Source organism: Vespa mandarinia, chromosome 4 (assembly GCF_050613455.1).
Source record: "Vespa mandarinia isolate Hongniang chromosome 4, ASM5061345v1, whole genome shotgun sequence".
NCBI classification, from domain to species: domain Eukaryota; kingdom Metazoa; phylum Arthropoda; class Insecta; order Hymenoptera; family Vespidae; genus Vespa; species Vespa mandarinia.
The window spans coordinates 9,193,809-9,211,933 of NC_140813.1; the positions used below are offsets into that span (position 1 = coordinate 9,193,809).

An 18,125-nucleotide genomic window follows, 5' to 3' on the forward strand; every position below is an offset into this window, starting at 1 on the left:
TAAGTCTATATAATTGTTTTAAAAAAATGTTTCTTTTTTTTTATTTAAACATCACGTAGACGTCAATACAACATTAAAAATAAAGTAATTTTAATCTTGAATTTAAATTGGTATTTGTATTTTAATATACGTTTTTATTAAATTTACGGATATAACATAACATTATTTACTTAGGTGGATCTGAAAAGATACGATAATGTGATAATCAGAGTACAAATAAAAAATAATAAAAATTGAAATATATTGCATATGTGTGTATAAACTTACAAGGTAACATAAAATTGAAAACTGGATATCTTGGTGCAAATGGCTGATCTGCGCCATAAACAGAATTGGAATCATCATCGTCCTTGATATTATTAGCTCTTCGCATACATTCTTCGTAAGAAGGGGGTGCTACAAAGAAAAGAAAAAATAAAATAAATTATTTATTTAAAAAATTAATTCGAAAATTCAAGAACTTTTTCGACTCACGTATATCCCATCCTATTGGTTGATTTGGTGATTGAGGCTCGTTGAAATTAGGTTGAGGCATTACTGGTAAATTAGTTACTTTTTCTGGTGGTTGAACAAATCCAGGTATTGGTACAGGCATAGGATTGGACACTGATGGTTCTTGATCAATTGTTGGTGCTGTCGGCTGAATATCTTGAGCTGTTTGAGTCCATGGAGTCCATGATGAAGAAAATAAAGGTATTGTTCCAATAAATATTGGATATTTTTTATCGATCTTTTTATGCCTGTTGAGTAAAATAAGATAATCGATTGCTAGAAATAATATTTTAAGATATTATAACACACTTCGCGTTCACGTGACCTTGTTATTTTTGTATTGTTTGTTTTTGTTTTACTGTGCGACGCGCTACGTGTTAAAAAATGAAAACAAAGGAAAAAAGATATTGTTTTAGACTCACATGCCACTAACATGAACGTTTACACGTAGACGATATTCCAATTGAATGATACTGCAATAATTTAAATTAGATGGTGGAATAGGTGGAACATAAAGTTTTAGATTTGTTTGATGATTTGTTCCAATTGGTCCATCGTCTTGACTCTTTTGTATCATGAGTTCTTCTCTCTTTGCTGAGCCGTGCGCAAGAAATGTAATTACCTACAAATCTGATTATATAGCGATAGGATTATGAACATATATATAAATACACACATATATATATTCAAAATGATCAGAGAATAATTACTTCTTCCAATTTTGTAGAAATTCTTGTTATGTTAATGTTCGACGATTTTACATCTGATATCACTTCGGTCATTATAAATTGTCCTGGAACATATCCTAAACTTGGTATTTTTATTCGAACATGTATTGAGCCTGTATTGATGCAACAACAACAGAAATCTTTCGACATCTCATCGTCGACTCCCATCTTAAAAGGAAGAGAAATTTTATATTTCATTTATATTGTTTCTGTTTTCTTTTCTTCTTATTACAAAAAAAAAAAAAGGATAACTTACACATTGGTGCGAAATGGGATTTAAATCAAACGGAGCAACAACGGTGAAAGCAGATTTTGTCCACCAATCAAATCTCCATGGTATATCGACGATTGCTTTTGCCGTATAACGAATATATCCGACTTCGTGTTCAAAACTGCACGGTACATTTCTCGGCAATTGAAATGAAAAATAATATTCGCTCTGTCCTTCCGGAAGTTCTACTCTGTCATTCTCTTTATTTCAAACGAGAATTTTTAATAAATTTAAATCCTTTTTTTTTTTTCATTTGAACAATTTTATATTTATTAGGATTAATTTATGCTTACCGGGTAATCTTCTTAACAAAGATTGTTCTATACTGAAATATTTTTCAGTGGCAGTATGAACATCAGTCACTGTCACGATTTTCCCGTGTATATCTCGTTCTGTTCGCGTTGTCGTCCAATAAACATAAGCTTCTCCTTTGAAATGTACTTTTAGATCTGCAATTCGTACGTTTTTTTTTTTTTCTATATTATTTGTCGATATTTTGATTTAATCTTTTTATTTAAATAAAATTTTTTTCGTATAATGATATTTCGTATAATAATAAATTAACGATGATTATTTTAATTATCAATTATTAATATTATTATTATCTCTATCGATAAAATGAATCATAACAATAAATGGTAAATAAGAAATGATGTATTATATTATTCGATTTATTTTAAAAATTGCATAGATTATAATGTAACTCATTACCTAAATAAAAATATATTTGTAAATCATTCATAATTATTGTTTCTATTTTGACAAAGGTTTTCATTTTACATGGTAAATAATTTATGTGATCGTGATAACATTTTAGTATGTTACGACAAGAAAAGGTAGATCATTTTTTTCTGTCACGCTAACGCTTTTATTTATTTTTTATTTCTCTTTATATGGATAATGAACATCGGAATTATTATTTTATAGGGTATTCTTTTTTTTTTTTTTTTTTTTTTTTTTTTTTTTTTTTTTTTTATAAAAATGCTACGTTATCGATCGAAGTTCAAAGAATTGATTAGATAGCGTTTCAATCATTCAGGGCGATATATCAACGTGATGTATCAACGAGATATATGTTACATATAAGAAATTAATAACATATTTATTATTTATTTAACACAATTCTTGTATATTGTATAATAATTTTTATTATTATCATTCTGCGTCGATAAAATTCTTTCATGCGTTCACAAAATACAATGTCATGTAATAGTATAAATTAAGAAATCGATAAAAGTTGGCATTATATTTAATGATTTTCTTGGAACAGAAAAATTGTTTGATGCCTTTCTTCCTCATTGTTTAAATACATACATACATACATACATACATACATACATACATACATACATGCATACATACATACATACATACATACATACATACATACATACATACATACATACATACATGCATACATACATACATACATACATACATACATACACACACACAAGATTGCGCTCGCACATACATATTCATTAATCTCTTACAGATTTTCCAAATAGCAAATCTCTTTTTTGTTTGATGGACAATCGTTTCCCTTTCTCATTCGTATATATTTAAAATTAGACGCGCTTTTTGTTCATTTTGAAAGATATTTTTACCTCGAACACTTTTTTTCTCGTTCAATATGATGATAATACAGCCGGTTATATTTTCTCCTGGCAAGTAAGTAGCATTAGGCCGATCGAATTTAACAATAAATGTTCTTGGTGACATTGTTACTCTTAATGATTAACAGAAGATTGATCCCGAAAAAAAAAATACTCGTAAAGTTCTTCCAATCGATAAAAGTAATCGGTGCGTAGTTGCCGGACGAAGATCGCGATTGCAACTAACAAAATGTCTGCACTCAACGATATTATAAGCTTGTTTATCTCACCCCACTCTCGTTATTCATTCATATATCTATCAAGTATATCTTTACTTTTTTTATTTTCTCAAAAAAAAAAAAAAAATAAATAAATAAAACAAAAAAATAAAATAAACAGTTAAGAATCTTTTTCATAATAATCAATATTTTATTACATTTTAATGTTAGCTTTCTGTATAACTACGGATCAATATATTAAATTTCTTTCGATAAAATTGTATACTATGAATTTTGACATTTAAATATAATTTCAAATATATCTTCAATAAATAAATTATAAGGAATATTCATATTTTTCGTGACATTCGATGTATTTTTAAAATTCCAATTATATCCTTTTATCGACATTTATAGATGATTAGATATATTTCATATTGATACTGTTAACGTATGATACTGTATTATACTTATCGTATGATACTCTTTTACCAGATGAGAGATAAGTTAGTTACTAGTGAGGTAATACACGCAGGTAATTTAACGGAACGTTTCATACAATGTATATAATAAATTAAAAATGTGAATATAATATATATATATATATATATATATACATATATTTGAATATATGATGTAAAAGTATGCAGAAAGAGATAAAATGTTTAAAAAATATAATCTTACGAAAGGAACAATAATGTGAATGGTAATGTGAATAGTGATAATTTCACATTATCGATAGATAAGAGTTATCCTTTAAGAAATTAATACGTTAAAATAGAATTTGATCGAGTCATTCATTATTTATATTTATGTCTTTGATCATTTCATTATTATTATTATTATTTTTTTTTTTTATTCATTTTTATTTTCACAATATGATTCATTTGAATTGTCAGTAGATAAAAAATATCGTTATCGAATACAATCTATCTTTTACATGTTTGTACTATTTCTTTTTTCTGATATCTCTAGAAATTCATGATAACGGCAGATATATTATACTATTCGATATATTCCTGAGTAATAAATAGCAACGTTTGTTTATCATTTTATACTCTAGCAACGTTTATCTATTTAACGTTTTATCGAATGGGTCGGTAGGACGAGTTAATGTTTCGAAATTTTCCAAGGAGATGGAAGTAGTATCGCGAGGATAAAAAAATATATATATATTTTTTTTTTCTAAATCAAAGAACTGTATTACAGAACTTTGAAAAGTTAAATAGGCTCAAGATTTATTAATAAAAAAAAAAAAAAAAGAAAAAAAGAGAAATTTTTTGACGCTCAGGATAAGTACCTAATTAAATTGTTCATTAATTCCACGATGTTGATTAACTCGTCGAAGATATTTTTGGACGAAGTGCAAAGATAAAAACAGATTAATATGTACTTTCAAAACTTTTTGAAACATTAGACTTTTCGAATATAAAACGTAAACAAAAATAAATAACTCTTTCTTTCTTTTCCTCCTGAGTTTTACCTATTTTACGTAATATTTTTCTTTCACGTCGTTACATTCACGATCGTTTTTGTTTTGTAATTAAATAGTTTTTGCGAAAATTGAACACCAAAAATAGTAGATTCGAATTTGCATTTAGAATTCTATGAAAAGTTTCTACATTTACGTATATAAGTTTATTAAAAATAAGAAAGATGTAATGAAATTATAACAGAAAAATTTTTCTAAAAAAAATCATCTTTTTTACACAACCTTTTTTTCTTTCTCTCTTTCTTTTTCATCCCTTTCATTTTCTCGCAAATTTTTTTCATCCCATCCCTCATATCCTCCTAACTTCTCTCTCTCTCTCTCTCTCTCTCTCTCTCTCTCTCTCTCTCTCTCTCTCTCTCTCTCTCTTATCCTTTCGAATTCTTTTTGCTCATTCACGAATCCTAGTTACCATTTGTCGATTACATTCTTTACATGATCCATTTACTCGATTAAGTATTCTACGTTCTTTTCTCTTTTAAAGGTATTCTTTTTTTACATCCCTGTTCTTCTTTTGATTTCACAGAGGGTTAAGTTACGTATGAGTATTGAGTCCTTCACTCATGCCTCGATGTGATACATATATTATATGCAAACCATAAAGAAATCCATTTTGATCAGAGTCAACTGTATTTCCCTCGAGATTTTTCGACAACGAAACAGCATAAGTTTCAGGGGCGGAAAAATTTCGTAAGAATGAAATTCTTATGGTTTACGTCTTACGTCTTACATCGATGAGCGTCGTAAAAGCTTTTAAAGAACACGTAAGTAAATAGGTAAGTACTTAACTTTGCATTTTCAAAGTTATGATTACTTCGTACAGTTTATCGGCTTATTTTCTTTTGTTATATCTTGATTATGTGGAGCATTGGTTTGAATTATCACAGTACATACATATAATTATAAACTTATTAACATTTTTCTCGTTCAATATTGCAATCAAGAATAACAAAAAATCCAATAGACAATTGTTTCTCTTAATATTAGTAAAATCTTAGTTAGATATTAGATAGATCTTAAATCTTATCTAAATCATAAAGTAACTTTCAATCCTTAATGAACGTTATTCTGTTTGGATGGGTGTATGTTCTTTTTTATGATTTCCTTTCTAATTATTCTTTTAAATTCATTCTAATTAGTATTAAGATTAGTATTTTGAAATAAACCTGTTAGAATTAATCCTGTTTTTTTTTGTTACGCGTAACTTAAGCGTACGATCTTTATAATTTACTTTTTCCTCTTGCACGGTATAAAAATCATAATTTTTGTTCAATATAATCTTAATAAAAATACTTGATCGATAATGATCGAAAAATCGTTTAGAATGATCGACATTTATTTTATTTAATCTACTTACTTATATTCAACAATATATATATATATATATATATATATATATATATATATATATGAATTTCGCGCGAAAAATAAATCTTGTGCGATAAAAGAGATAAAAAACAGTGGTACGTAAATTCAAAGGTCATTCCGTAGGTTCGAATTATTTGATATGAAATAGATTGTAACAAATCGAATGGAAAAAAAAAGGAAAAAACAGAATACAAAAATAAAAAAAGAGTTGGTAATTTGGAACAAATTTGAGAAAGGTATACGAGCAGTGAGAACAAGAGAGAGAGTGAGAGAGAGGGAGAGAGGGGGATGAGGGGGAGGTAGAGAGAAAGAGAGAGATAGACAGATAGATAGATAGAAAGAGAAAGAGAAAGAGGTAGGGATGCGATGAGGAAGAGAGCGAGGGTGACTTATATACGCGTTCTACCCCCTCAGTAGCGTGCGGGCCATCGACGAGGCAGGTACTCACGCTTTCTCTCGTGTTCTATACATCTCGATTCGATATTTGTAAATATCGAAAGTTCACTTCTCGATACGTTATATATATATATATATCTCTCTCTCTCTCTCTCTCTCTCTCATCTCTCTTCCTCCCTCTTCTTCTTTTTTCCTTGAATTTCTTCATTTCCCTTTTTCTTTCCACCTTTCTTTTTTTCTTTCTTTTATTCCTTCTCTATTTTTTAACTTTCTATCATTTTTTATTCGCCTCCTTTTTCATTTGTTTCGTTTTTCTCTTCTTTCGTTTCATTTCGTTTTATTTTTCTTTCTCTTTCTCTTTTTCCAGATACCAACTAGAGAGATCATCCTTCTTCGTTTCCTACGAAGTTATTTCGATTTGACGGGGTTAAACGACGTAGAAATGAATTACCGGTGCGATCTTCTCGACGATCAACAGGTTAACTAGTTGGTTGGTCGTCGTGCAGCGTATTCGGTAAGTCTACGATATATGTAATCGATTTTTTTTTATTTTCTTTCATTTTCTTTTTTCATTGTTCTTGGGAAACTTTTTTGGGAATATTTTATATGGATCGTACATGTACATGTATATGTACGTAGACGTATCTTTTGTTATGTACATGTTAAACTTTATTTGTTAAATAATATCATTGTTTTATATATATATATTATATATATATATATATATATATATATATATTATATATGACCTGTTAGGGAATATTCCATTTAAAATCTAAAATGTTAAAATAGAATGAATAGAGCGAGACGAGTCTGAATAATAATTTATGATATTAATGTTGTCCAAAGATAAATAGAAAATATTTTATAACGTATCTAAACGATATAAGCGTATCTAAACAATAAGAAAAAAACAGTTCGTACAAAAATATATTTTTTGTTATTTTGTTTTCGTATTATATTTCGTATAATTTTTTATAGCGAACAGTTCTTTCATTAGATGGATGAAACTCAATGAAAGAATTAAACGGAATTTCCAACAAATCCGTGCAACATCTGGACATATGAAAAGAGTAAGTCATTTATAAAGATAGTCACTGATAAAACGTTTGTATGACTTGCTTCGATTCAAAATTTGTCTGAATGTATTGATTCAGAATCATTTTAAACATCTTTTATGAAAGTAAACAAACAATATTTGTTGAAAGTCAAATCTGTTATAACACGAAAACAAAGTCAAATAGGACATATATTTATACGAACTTCCTTGTTTTCTTTTTATTGTTTAAACAAATCAAAATCAGACGTTAAAACATTTCCCAATTATTTTGGAATATTCGAATATAATATATAGTAAAATTTAATTGTAATAAGTGTCAAAGAACTCAACCATACTTCGTAGGCGGTAATCTCGTATATGCCTTTCAATGAAAGATTTTTCATTCGTTTGTTTACGCCGATCTTGTTTACCTCGAATTTATATTATTGAAAGCGTGGCATCTAGTTTAGTTTTAGACGAACTATCGTTCAGAGCATATGCTTTGATAATTGACTAAACAACTAGACGATATTTTCTTTTTTTTTTCTTTTCTTTTTTCTTTTTTTTTTTTTTTTTCTTATTGTTTACGTTATTTTTTTATTTCGTCACAAGTATCATGTGTAATCGATAAATAATTGATAAATTATAAAGCACGTTGGAGACCGTTATCGTGTAAATTTCGTTAAACTCGTAAAGTTTCTGATATCATCACTGGGTAAATCAATTTCAAAGCATATTTTCCATTGTCCTTCGTATCGCTGTCCCAAAAGAGCTTTCTCTCGTATATTTCACCTTCCATAAGTCTCGAACATTCATTTCAAAAGATCTCCTTTCTCTCTTTCTCACTTTCTCAACGAAGGGTGGGTTTTCTTTCACTTTATCATGCAAAGTAATAGAAGCTTGCGTAATATATACCTACGCCCTTTTGCATTAGGCTCATCGAAGGAAACAATGATTTGTATTTTCGCATTATCGATGTCCGTTGTGTTTTCTTTGAAATGTCATTTGCTTGTCTAGAGTATTCGACAATTTTTATAATCACTGGATTGCTCTCTTTTGCAATTACTTTATAAGACAAACACGTGGAACTAAGTAAATTGGATCGTGAGTACATATAGAGAATATTTGATATGACAGTTGAGAAAGACAGAGAAAGAGAATTAAAAACATCATAGTAATCGAAATTCGTATTCGTAGAAATCGAGTTTGTTATTATCGACGACGACGACGACGACAACGACAACGAGAACGACGATTATCGGAACAGGGATCATTAAAAGGAAAAAAGAAAAAATACAATAAAAAAAAGTATCCATGTTAAGGATCAAAGAAGGAGCGTAAATCTAAGGAAGAAATTATTTACGAAAGAAGGTAGAGGAAGAAGTAATAAAAAAACAAAGAATATATTTAGACAAATCGTAGAAAAAATGGCAACGAATAGTCCAGAATCATCGATCCATTCTAAATCCCCAAGGAGTCCACGTCAGCTGCCTCAGTTGCCGCGTATCCCGATCTCAGGACAAAGAAGTCCTAGTCAGTTGTCGGTTACAAAGACACCGAGTACCCCTCTAGTTTTTGAATTCCCAGCTGAATATTATCCGGAAACACCTAACACTAATTTCGATTTCGATACGTTTGCTCGTTGCACGGATATCGAACAACGTGGCTCCTCACGAAGTCCATCTTATTATTCAATAAATAAAAATCAGAAAAGTCCTAACAGCAGTGATACTACGCTTCAATCGTCTGGTAGAAAATCACCGATATTTAAATTCTGTGATAAAAATTTGATATCATCTTCGAGTAATAATACGATTATATCTGGCAATAGAACGGTAAGCTCTTCGAATTTTGTACCGAAAAGTCCGAATACGGTCGACCGTCGAAGAAATTCATCTTTTGGTTTGGGCGGACCTAAAAGTCCAATATCACCGACAATAGTGGCTCCTACATCTTCGTCGTCTCATGGCAGTCCCAAACACACGGATTCTGAAGTGAGATCTTGTAAGGATGGAAGCTTTGGTACTCAAGACGAGAACGTTGATCAAAATTGTTCGGTGAATGAGAAAACCCGTGTGAATAAGATGGGTGGCCACTTGAATCGTAGTCAAGGATGCTTGAACGAGGCTACTCGATGTTGCGAAGGAATTTCTGTTGAAACCACCGGAAATGATAGAAAAGAAAAAAACATGGCAAGAAGATCGACTAGTGATCTTACTGAGATCGGTGATGCCGAGACCGAAGTCACTTTATTGTCTAGTCCGAGAAGACGAGGGTCCATGAAGGGTGGACTAGGTAACGTTATTATTATTTTTATATATTTTTTTCTTAATAATATAATATGTATATATTATATTATTTTTTTAACAATTTTCTCATTTATAACTTGATATATATGTGTATCGTGCGTATCATATTCAACAAATCATTAGACGTTAGATTATCAATAACGATTAAAAAGACAATTTTTTTAGCTCGATTATCATTGAACTTGTAATAAAATAATTTATGTCGTATTAAAACTCTAACTCTTGTATGTCGCGTATATACGATTAATAAAGTTACGTAAAGTCAATCGAATTCGTATTCGTAAAACGTCAATAAAAGGACGATCGACGATTGAAAGGTAAACAGTCTCTTTTTTGATTCTTGTTTAGTTAGGCGCGTGCTCGTGTAATGAAGATAAGCAGAACAACCACTCGCTCCTGCGTCGTAGTTAGGTACACATAAAAGCTCGAAAAGCCAAACTGCTGATAATTGCTTTTCACGGTGGTCTTTACAAGCGAGATTGAATACAGGCGAGATTTCAAGACCAACAATAAAAAGATTTCTTGTTGCCAAATATTATATCATACTTTCTTCATCTTTTGTGTATTATTTATTATTTTTTTTTTGCTTTTCTCTTACTTCTTTCTTTTGACTATATTATTTCTTTTTTTAATTTATAATTAAATCATTTGAATTATTATTAAATAAAATAATTTTAATAATTACACAATTAATTAAAACATTTATTTTATTTTATTGTTAATAATTTTTTATTTATTTTTCGATTTTTTTTTCTCTTTTCTTTTTAAAAAGTTCGTTTTGGAATGATTATATCGTTTTTCATTCAAAAGATACATATCTATATGTAATAGTTTTATGAGAGCTAATCTTTTTCATATTTTCAATTTTTCCAATATTAATACATCTTTTCAGGCATGTACTTCAATGCAAGATATAAAAAACACATAGAAGTTAGTTTTTATTCTCAATGACCAGCTTACACATTTAATTCGAAATTCTTCCCATTTTCTGTATCCGAAAAGCCAAGGATTAAGAAAATCCCGTGATTGAAAGCATAAAAGGTTGCCCTCGGGGTTAGAACATGTTCCATCTGTTCCCTAAGCTTTTATTATGAAAATTCATTTTTCTAAAAGATCCTTAACTAAACTCCAAGTTTAAACATTAAATTTCTTATAATATTAATCTTGTATAACTTAATTTCTTTAAAAATTTTGAATTAAAAAAAAAAAAGATTATATAATTTCAAAATGAATGGCATAAAACTACCAGCAGTATAACTATGTCATACTATAGTAATATTAACTTTAAAAACATGAATCATCTAATATGAAATAAAAATTAATATTGTATCGACAAAAATGAAACAAGATTTATATACTAAAGATATATGAATATATAATTTCAATTAAATAGTGTTATAGGATTATTAAGAAATAAGACACATTTAAATGATTATTTTCTTGTGTGTTTTAATTCGAGTAATTGAATAATACGATAATTGAGTTTGGTTAGAGGGTATATATATACACACGCACGCGCACGCGCGCACATACATACATACATACATACATACATACATACATATATACATACATACATACATACATACATACATACATACATACATACATACATACATACATACATATATACATACATACATACATATATATATATATATGTATATATATATACGTGTACATATATAATACATGGTTGATTTAAGCGCAGTGTTACTAATAATGAATATTTGCGGTTATTCTATATATCAACGGATAAGTATTATTTACCTATGCATACGAGAATATAATGTATAGTAGGAAGAGGGAAACACAGAAACGTGGTTACACACCGCGATACTGGTTATCGTTGCTTTGGCAATCCCTTTGATCATTGGCATTTTGATGAAATTCTCCGATGTTGCAGCTTACTTGGCGTCGCGCCGTGGCTCTCGCGATAGTCAATGCTCGAACGTATCGAATATTAGTAACGAGAATGTTGGTCCATTGAATTTCAATGCTCATCCACGTGTCCGACAACGAAGGACTTCTAATTTCCTCGAATTACCAGGTATGTATTATCTAATTTAATCTAATACGTTTTTCTTTATTTCTTCGTTCGAGTTTTCTTTATCAATTTTAATGTTTAACATATTTTAATGTTTAACATATGTTTAATACATAATATTTAACGAAACGTCTTAATCAATTCCATTATTGGAATATAAAATAATATATATATATATATATTTTCTTTTTCTTTCTGAACGTGAAAATGTGTTTTGCTTTCTATAAACAAAATTATAAACGTATTAATGTTAAAATGTCGTGTCTAATGTATTAAAGCGAAACAAGATAAATGAGTGTAATAACATGTGTATATACATTTGTATGTTAAAATGATTGTGGTGATTATTTTATTATTTCTTCGTTAATTTTTCTTTTCTCTTCATTTTTATTCGATCATTATACTGACTCTGTTATACTTTTGAAAACTAAAATTATTCGTAAAGAAAGTTCTTGAAGATTAGAATTTTTTATTTAATATAAATAATTTTTGGATAAATATTTGTATTATTTTTTTCGAGACAACGTCTTCTCCGTTAATTTCAAAAATCTAAATATTCGAGCATGCATTGACAAATAGAATAAAATACCACAATGTCGATAGAGAATAGAGATGATTAATAAAAGTGGTAATTAGTGCGAGATCATCCGAACGTAGATAAAAGTTTATCGATATTTTACATCGGGAAGTACGGATGTACATCGTGAATAAATTACCTTGAATATAATACTATATTATTTATCGAAAATTTTTATTTTGAAATATATCGATCGTCTATTCGTAGAAAATAGAAATTACTGAGGGAAAAAAAAATAAAAAAAAAGACCTTGAAAAAAAAGATAACACGGAACATTAACGGTAATGGAGAGTATAAAGAAAAGATCGAAGCTATATCGTGGATAGAATCGAGAACGATAAAAACTTAAGCGTTATTGCTTCTCCGTAACGCTCGAAACGCTGAACATGTTCAGCAACTAGAATACTGAGTTGTTTGCATAGAACAAGAATGAGATATGAGCTTTCTGAGCTATCAAGGGTATTGTGGGAAAACATACAAGGGTTATCATGGGAAAACGTATAAAGCTCTTTCTTCTTTCTAAATATATCAGTTATATATTTTGTTAAATGTTTTCATTTTTAATTCAAGGTCCACGATAGTACATAATATTCTATATTTAAACGAATAATTAATTAATCATCGAGATATAATTTTTTTTATTTATATCTTCAATTTTGATCTAATCTGTTATATTTTTATTAATATATATATATATATATATATATATATATATATATACATATATATATATTATTTTTAAATTAAATAACGTTAATTTGTTATAAATTATATTTTATTAGTGAGATCACAATTATATTTGCAAATTTTTAATTTGTTTAACTCGAATTGGTCGAGACGTAATTGTATTGTAGACTTATAATGAAAAACAAAATGGACTTAGATCGATGTTTCTTGACGGACAAACGAAAAGCAAATTGTGTAATCCTTCATAGCCACTATTCGTAAAGACGACATGCTTCACATAATATTCTATGTCCTTTGTAAGACGTTGTATTCTCCTTGGAAAAGAAAGAATGAAAGAAGCTCGTAAGACATCTTCTTACTTATTTCTTTAAAACATATAAAGTAAAAGAAAATTTTATAGAATCTTTAATATATCGAATATCTTATGGATTTCTATGTGAATTGAAAGTTGAGTGATTTTCTTATTTATAAGTGTGTAATATAATGAATAACATTTTAATTGTATACATATCTTTGTTATCTAATAATAGTAAAACGTTCGATAATGATTTAGTGCAAGACAACGAAAGGAAATACATATAAGGTGAATCATTTAATGTTTTTTGAATAAATTCAAAATGAAAAATTATTTTTACTTTCTTCCGAAACGTTTAGAAAATTTAAAGATCAAATTTTACTTTCTTATATAGAATATTGTAATTTTACGTCAAAATTTTGCCTCAATTTTGCGATAATATTTAAATTAGAAAGTAAAAATTTGACATATTTTATTTTATTTCTTAAAAATTTACTTTGGTTAATTTTGAAATTCAAAATTGAATGCTATCAAAGATTTCAATAAGACAACGTAGTTTACTTAGCAGTATTTATCAACGCAAGTAATCCTACTTTATTGCAATAGTCTATCCCTTATTTACTACTGCTAAGATAGTAGTAGTATTTCCTTCATTGATAACACCTTTCTCTAATATCTTTAATACCGAATGATAAAAAATCGCAATAAAGTAGGATTACTTGCCAAAATATAATGGCAGTATTATAATGGAAAATTTTCGAAAAAAAAAGACAAAAAATAAGTAAAATATTTCATTAATAATTAATTTTAAAAGCGACAAATAGTCACTTTAGATTTAGTGCTGATTTAATATTTTCTTAATTTATCAGTTATTTACTTATTAGAATAATTACCTATTTATCTATAAAAACAAAAAACAAAAATCGATACGCTGTACAATATCACATTTGAATTTTTATATGCAACAATTTTTTATTAAACGCATAATTTAAAAGTTATTCGAACTATTTACATTATATGACTCATCGTATACATGTATTTTCACTAAACTGAAGCTGGATCGATTTTGGCATTTTATATCTCTCTCTCTTACTCTCTCTTTCTTACTCTCTCTCTCTCTCTCTCTTTCTCTCTCTCTCTCTCTCTCTCCCTTTCTTTCTTTTTTTTCCGTCCAGGAACGTCGAGAATACTAACAAAAGATCTTAAAAAGCTCAAGGTAGATAGTTATCATTTTTAAGGCATTTTACTCTTTTGTTATCTCCTTTTAGAATATTCTTCTTCTTGTCTTCTTTAAAATAAAAAAGCATGCAACAAAGATAGATTATTCTAATTAGGAGGTAGTTTGATGTAAAATGGCAATATTTAATAACGTTATGTGCCAACGACTTTGTTGTTCTCTTCATTCTTTACTAAACTTTATTTTAAATTTATTTTCAAAAAGATAGTGAAATCTAATTCTGAATCCTACATCACTAAATTTATTCATTTATTATGATGTAAAATTTGTCATCAAGATAAAATTTTTCACAAACAAAGAAAAGTGAAGAGAGAAATAGATTGATAGATAGATAGAAAAAAGAGAGAGAGAGAGAGAGAGAGAGAAAAAGAAAGAAAAAGATAGAGAACGTAAGATAATAAAAACTTTGACCTCCATTACGAACAAAAGCAGTAATCATTCAAAATCGTTCATATTACGCTCATTGTTAAGAAAGAAAATAGAAAAGAATATAAAAATGATTACAGTAATTCACGTGTACCTACATATGTATCTACATAAATAGAATTTATTCAAATCATTTTACGATAAGATTTAATAAGCCATTATCAACAAATAATTAATTGTTTCATCTTTTTAAATTAAAATAATTATAAATAAAATTTTAAATTTCAGAGAAACGAAGTTTTTATAACAAAAGAAATCTTTTTTTATATTTGACGTACGAACAAATTAGTAAAAAAAAAAAAAAGAAATAGAAGAAAAATTCAATAAGAACGATCATTTGTATTAATTTTATTTAATCGAAAATGTCGAAAATCATTACGAAAATATTATTTTGAGATTTTTCTGAAAGATTTATTTTGAAAGTGAATTCATTATATTACATATACTTTTGTATTCATATATCATATTTATATATATATAAGATCAAGAGGATCAAAAGTTAACGTACTCATAGGATAAAAATTGACGAGAATATACAATAGAATTTCCTTTGATATTAGGTATATACATGAGAGTTCCACCGCAGTGGTGCACTTGAGATAAGTGCATTCGATCGTGTGATAGTTTTCACACACGGTTACACGACAACCTCGATAGATATGCTTTGAATTTGCAAAGCTGGATTATAAGAAACCGTAGACAAAAAAGTGTCATTGATCTCTAACACATATCAAATAGATAAAATGAATTTTTATTGAATTACGACTTTTTTGCTGAATGAAAATACTATGATCTCGTAAACAATTTTTTAATTGAATTTATCTATAACGAGTGATGGATTTGTTTTTATTGTTCTTTTTTCTTTTTTGCAGTTCGATAAATTTTCTTGATGTTTATCTTTTTTTTTTTTTTTTTTTTTTTTTTGTAGAATTAATCCATGAGAAAGAAAAAACAAAAATAAAAAGATATGTCAGACAGATATACTGATTTTCATTCAAGTTTTACTTCGTTTCTTGTCAAAGGAAAGATAACAGTTGCTGTAGTCAACAAATTGAAAGGGAAGCGCCTCCACTTACAAAAGTTTATCATTGAATTCAAAACGGGTCCGTTCATAGCAAAGAGAAAATAATTTAATTTAAGTTTATGTCTCGAGTTAAGAAATAACCTTCCACGTGGAGTGTTCGGCTTAATATTCGACCTTTGAAAAACTTTTCAAGAATATTGTGCATTTAATGAAGGATTTAAATTTATATAATGATTTATATGTTGTTAATAGATATAACGTATTTTATTTATCTCAAAAGAGTATTTTATTAATAAATCGTTTATACAAATTTGTAAACAAATCAACAAAAATAAATATATATATAAAAATATATAAAAAAAAAAAAATATATATATAACGTTGTAATAATATAACTTACCAGTCAAAGTTAGTATACTTGGATAGGAGCAAAGGGATAATACCTTTTACTTTTATGGCCAAGTTCTTCAATCGAATTTTGAGTGAGAAATTCAGGGCAACCACGTCTTCTCTTTCCAATAAGGCATCGTCGTATCATAAGATGAACTTGTCGAGTGGCCCATGGACTCTAACTACATTAATGTGCTCACATAGTACTACCTTATATGAACAAGCTATTGCATCTTGTACCGTTAGCTCATCGATATGCTTTGCAAGTCGTTCTGGAAAAGCAATTACTAAGAGAAATAGACTCCCTTCACTTCCTTTTACTTTCAATACACTGAACTTACTAATTATCTACAGAGTTGTTCAAATTTCATAATCGTTTATATTATCTTTCTATATTGTTATCTCGCGAAAATACGTAAATTCGATTTACAAAGAATTAATTAAATTTTATATATATATTATATAAAATTTTATATATATATTATATATATATATTATATATATATACATATATATATATATTTTATATATATACATATACATATATATATACATATATATATATCTTATATATATCTTATATATATATATATATATATATATATATATATATATATATATATATATATAAGATATATTTTGAAACTCTACCTGAAAAATACGGATAAGATATATTTTGAAACTCTACCTGAAAAATACGGATTGACAAACTAGAATCACACACTTTTGGTTAGCACGAACTTTATTAACAAGATACTATAGTTAGGATGTATCAACTTGAAGCTATAACTCTTTTCTAGAACTCTGGCCTATTCAAGACATTTCTTGCTACTCTTTTTTCTCTGTAATATTCTTTTCATTATTCTCGTTGGTCCTCTTAGGACAATATTCAATATTCTCTTAAAGCTGTTCACTCGCTTTTTCTCTCTCTCTCTCTCTCTCTTAAAATAACTTTTGCTTTTCTTTCCATAAACAATTGTTACTCCCAAAAGACAAATCACGTTTTCCTTAACTACCGATCAGCTTACCTTAACATACTCTCACACACATACACACACGACTAATTAGCTCTGGAACCTTCCATCGGTATATCTCACACACACACATACACACACGACTAATTAGGTCTGGAATCTTCTATCGGTATATCTCACATACAAAACACATGACTAACTAGTTCTGAAATCTTTCATCTTTTCGTTCAACTGTCAATCGGCATATTTGACATACGCACACACACATACCTAACTAGCTCTGGAACCTCCATCCTACATATATATATGATACAATATAATATAATATAATATAATATAATATAATATAATATAATATAATATAATATAATATAATATAACATAATATAATATAATATAATATAATATAATATAATATAATATAATATAATATAATATAATATAATATAATATAATATAATATAATAATGTTATATACCATATTTTTATTTTAATTTTAATTTTTTTTTAATTAACCATTACGTTAGTTATTATATTGTAATATTATAATATATTTTTATAAT

General features: G+C 27.8%; 2 protein-coding genes across 7 annotated transcripts in view; one reads left to right on the top strand and one right to left on the bottom strand.

The window, feature by feature from the left end:
- Positions 1-24: 24 nt before the first annotated feature.
- LOC118443086 (arrestin domain-containing protein 2) lies at positions 25-3,317 on the bottom strand. Its single transcript, XM_085656563.1, has 8 exons — positions 3,099-3,317; positions 1,785-1,940; positions 1,477-1,691; positions 1,203-1,388; positions 915-1,114; positions 475-740; positions 268-396; positions 25-180 (listed from the first exon to the last, which is right to left on the bottom strand). Exons 1-8 carry the CDS (start codon positions 3,211-3,213, stop codon positions 167-169), a joined length of 1,281 nt encoding a protein of 426 aa, XP_085512689.1. The 5' UTR covers positions 3,214-3,317; the 3' UTR covers positions 25-166.
- Positions 3,318-5,498: 2,181 nt separating this feature from the next.
- LOC118443122 (uncharacterized) overlaps positions 5,499-18,125 on the top strand; it is a 43,493-nt gene continuing 30,866 nt past the window's right edge. For 2 of the 6 annotated variants that reach the window (XM_035869639.2, XM_035869635.2), the window contains exons 1-4: positions 6,509-6,601; positions 6,925-7,071; positions 8,794-9,891; positions 11,812-11,955. In XM_035869639.2, coding sequence (XP_035725532.2) covers positions 9,024-9,891; positions 11,812-11,955 — 1,012 coding nt within the window. In that variant the 5' untranslated portion in view covers positions 6,509-6,601; positions 6,925-7,071; positions 8,794-9,023. Of the gene's footprint in view, positions 5,570-6,508; positions 6,648-6,924; positions 7,072-7,548; positions 7,631-8,233; positions 8,312-8,793; positions 9,892-11,811; positions 11,956-18,125 lie in introns of those variants that run through there. The other 4 variants (XM_035869637.2, XM_035869636.2, XM_085656315.1 and 1 more) reach the window with 4 other exon arrangements.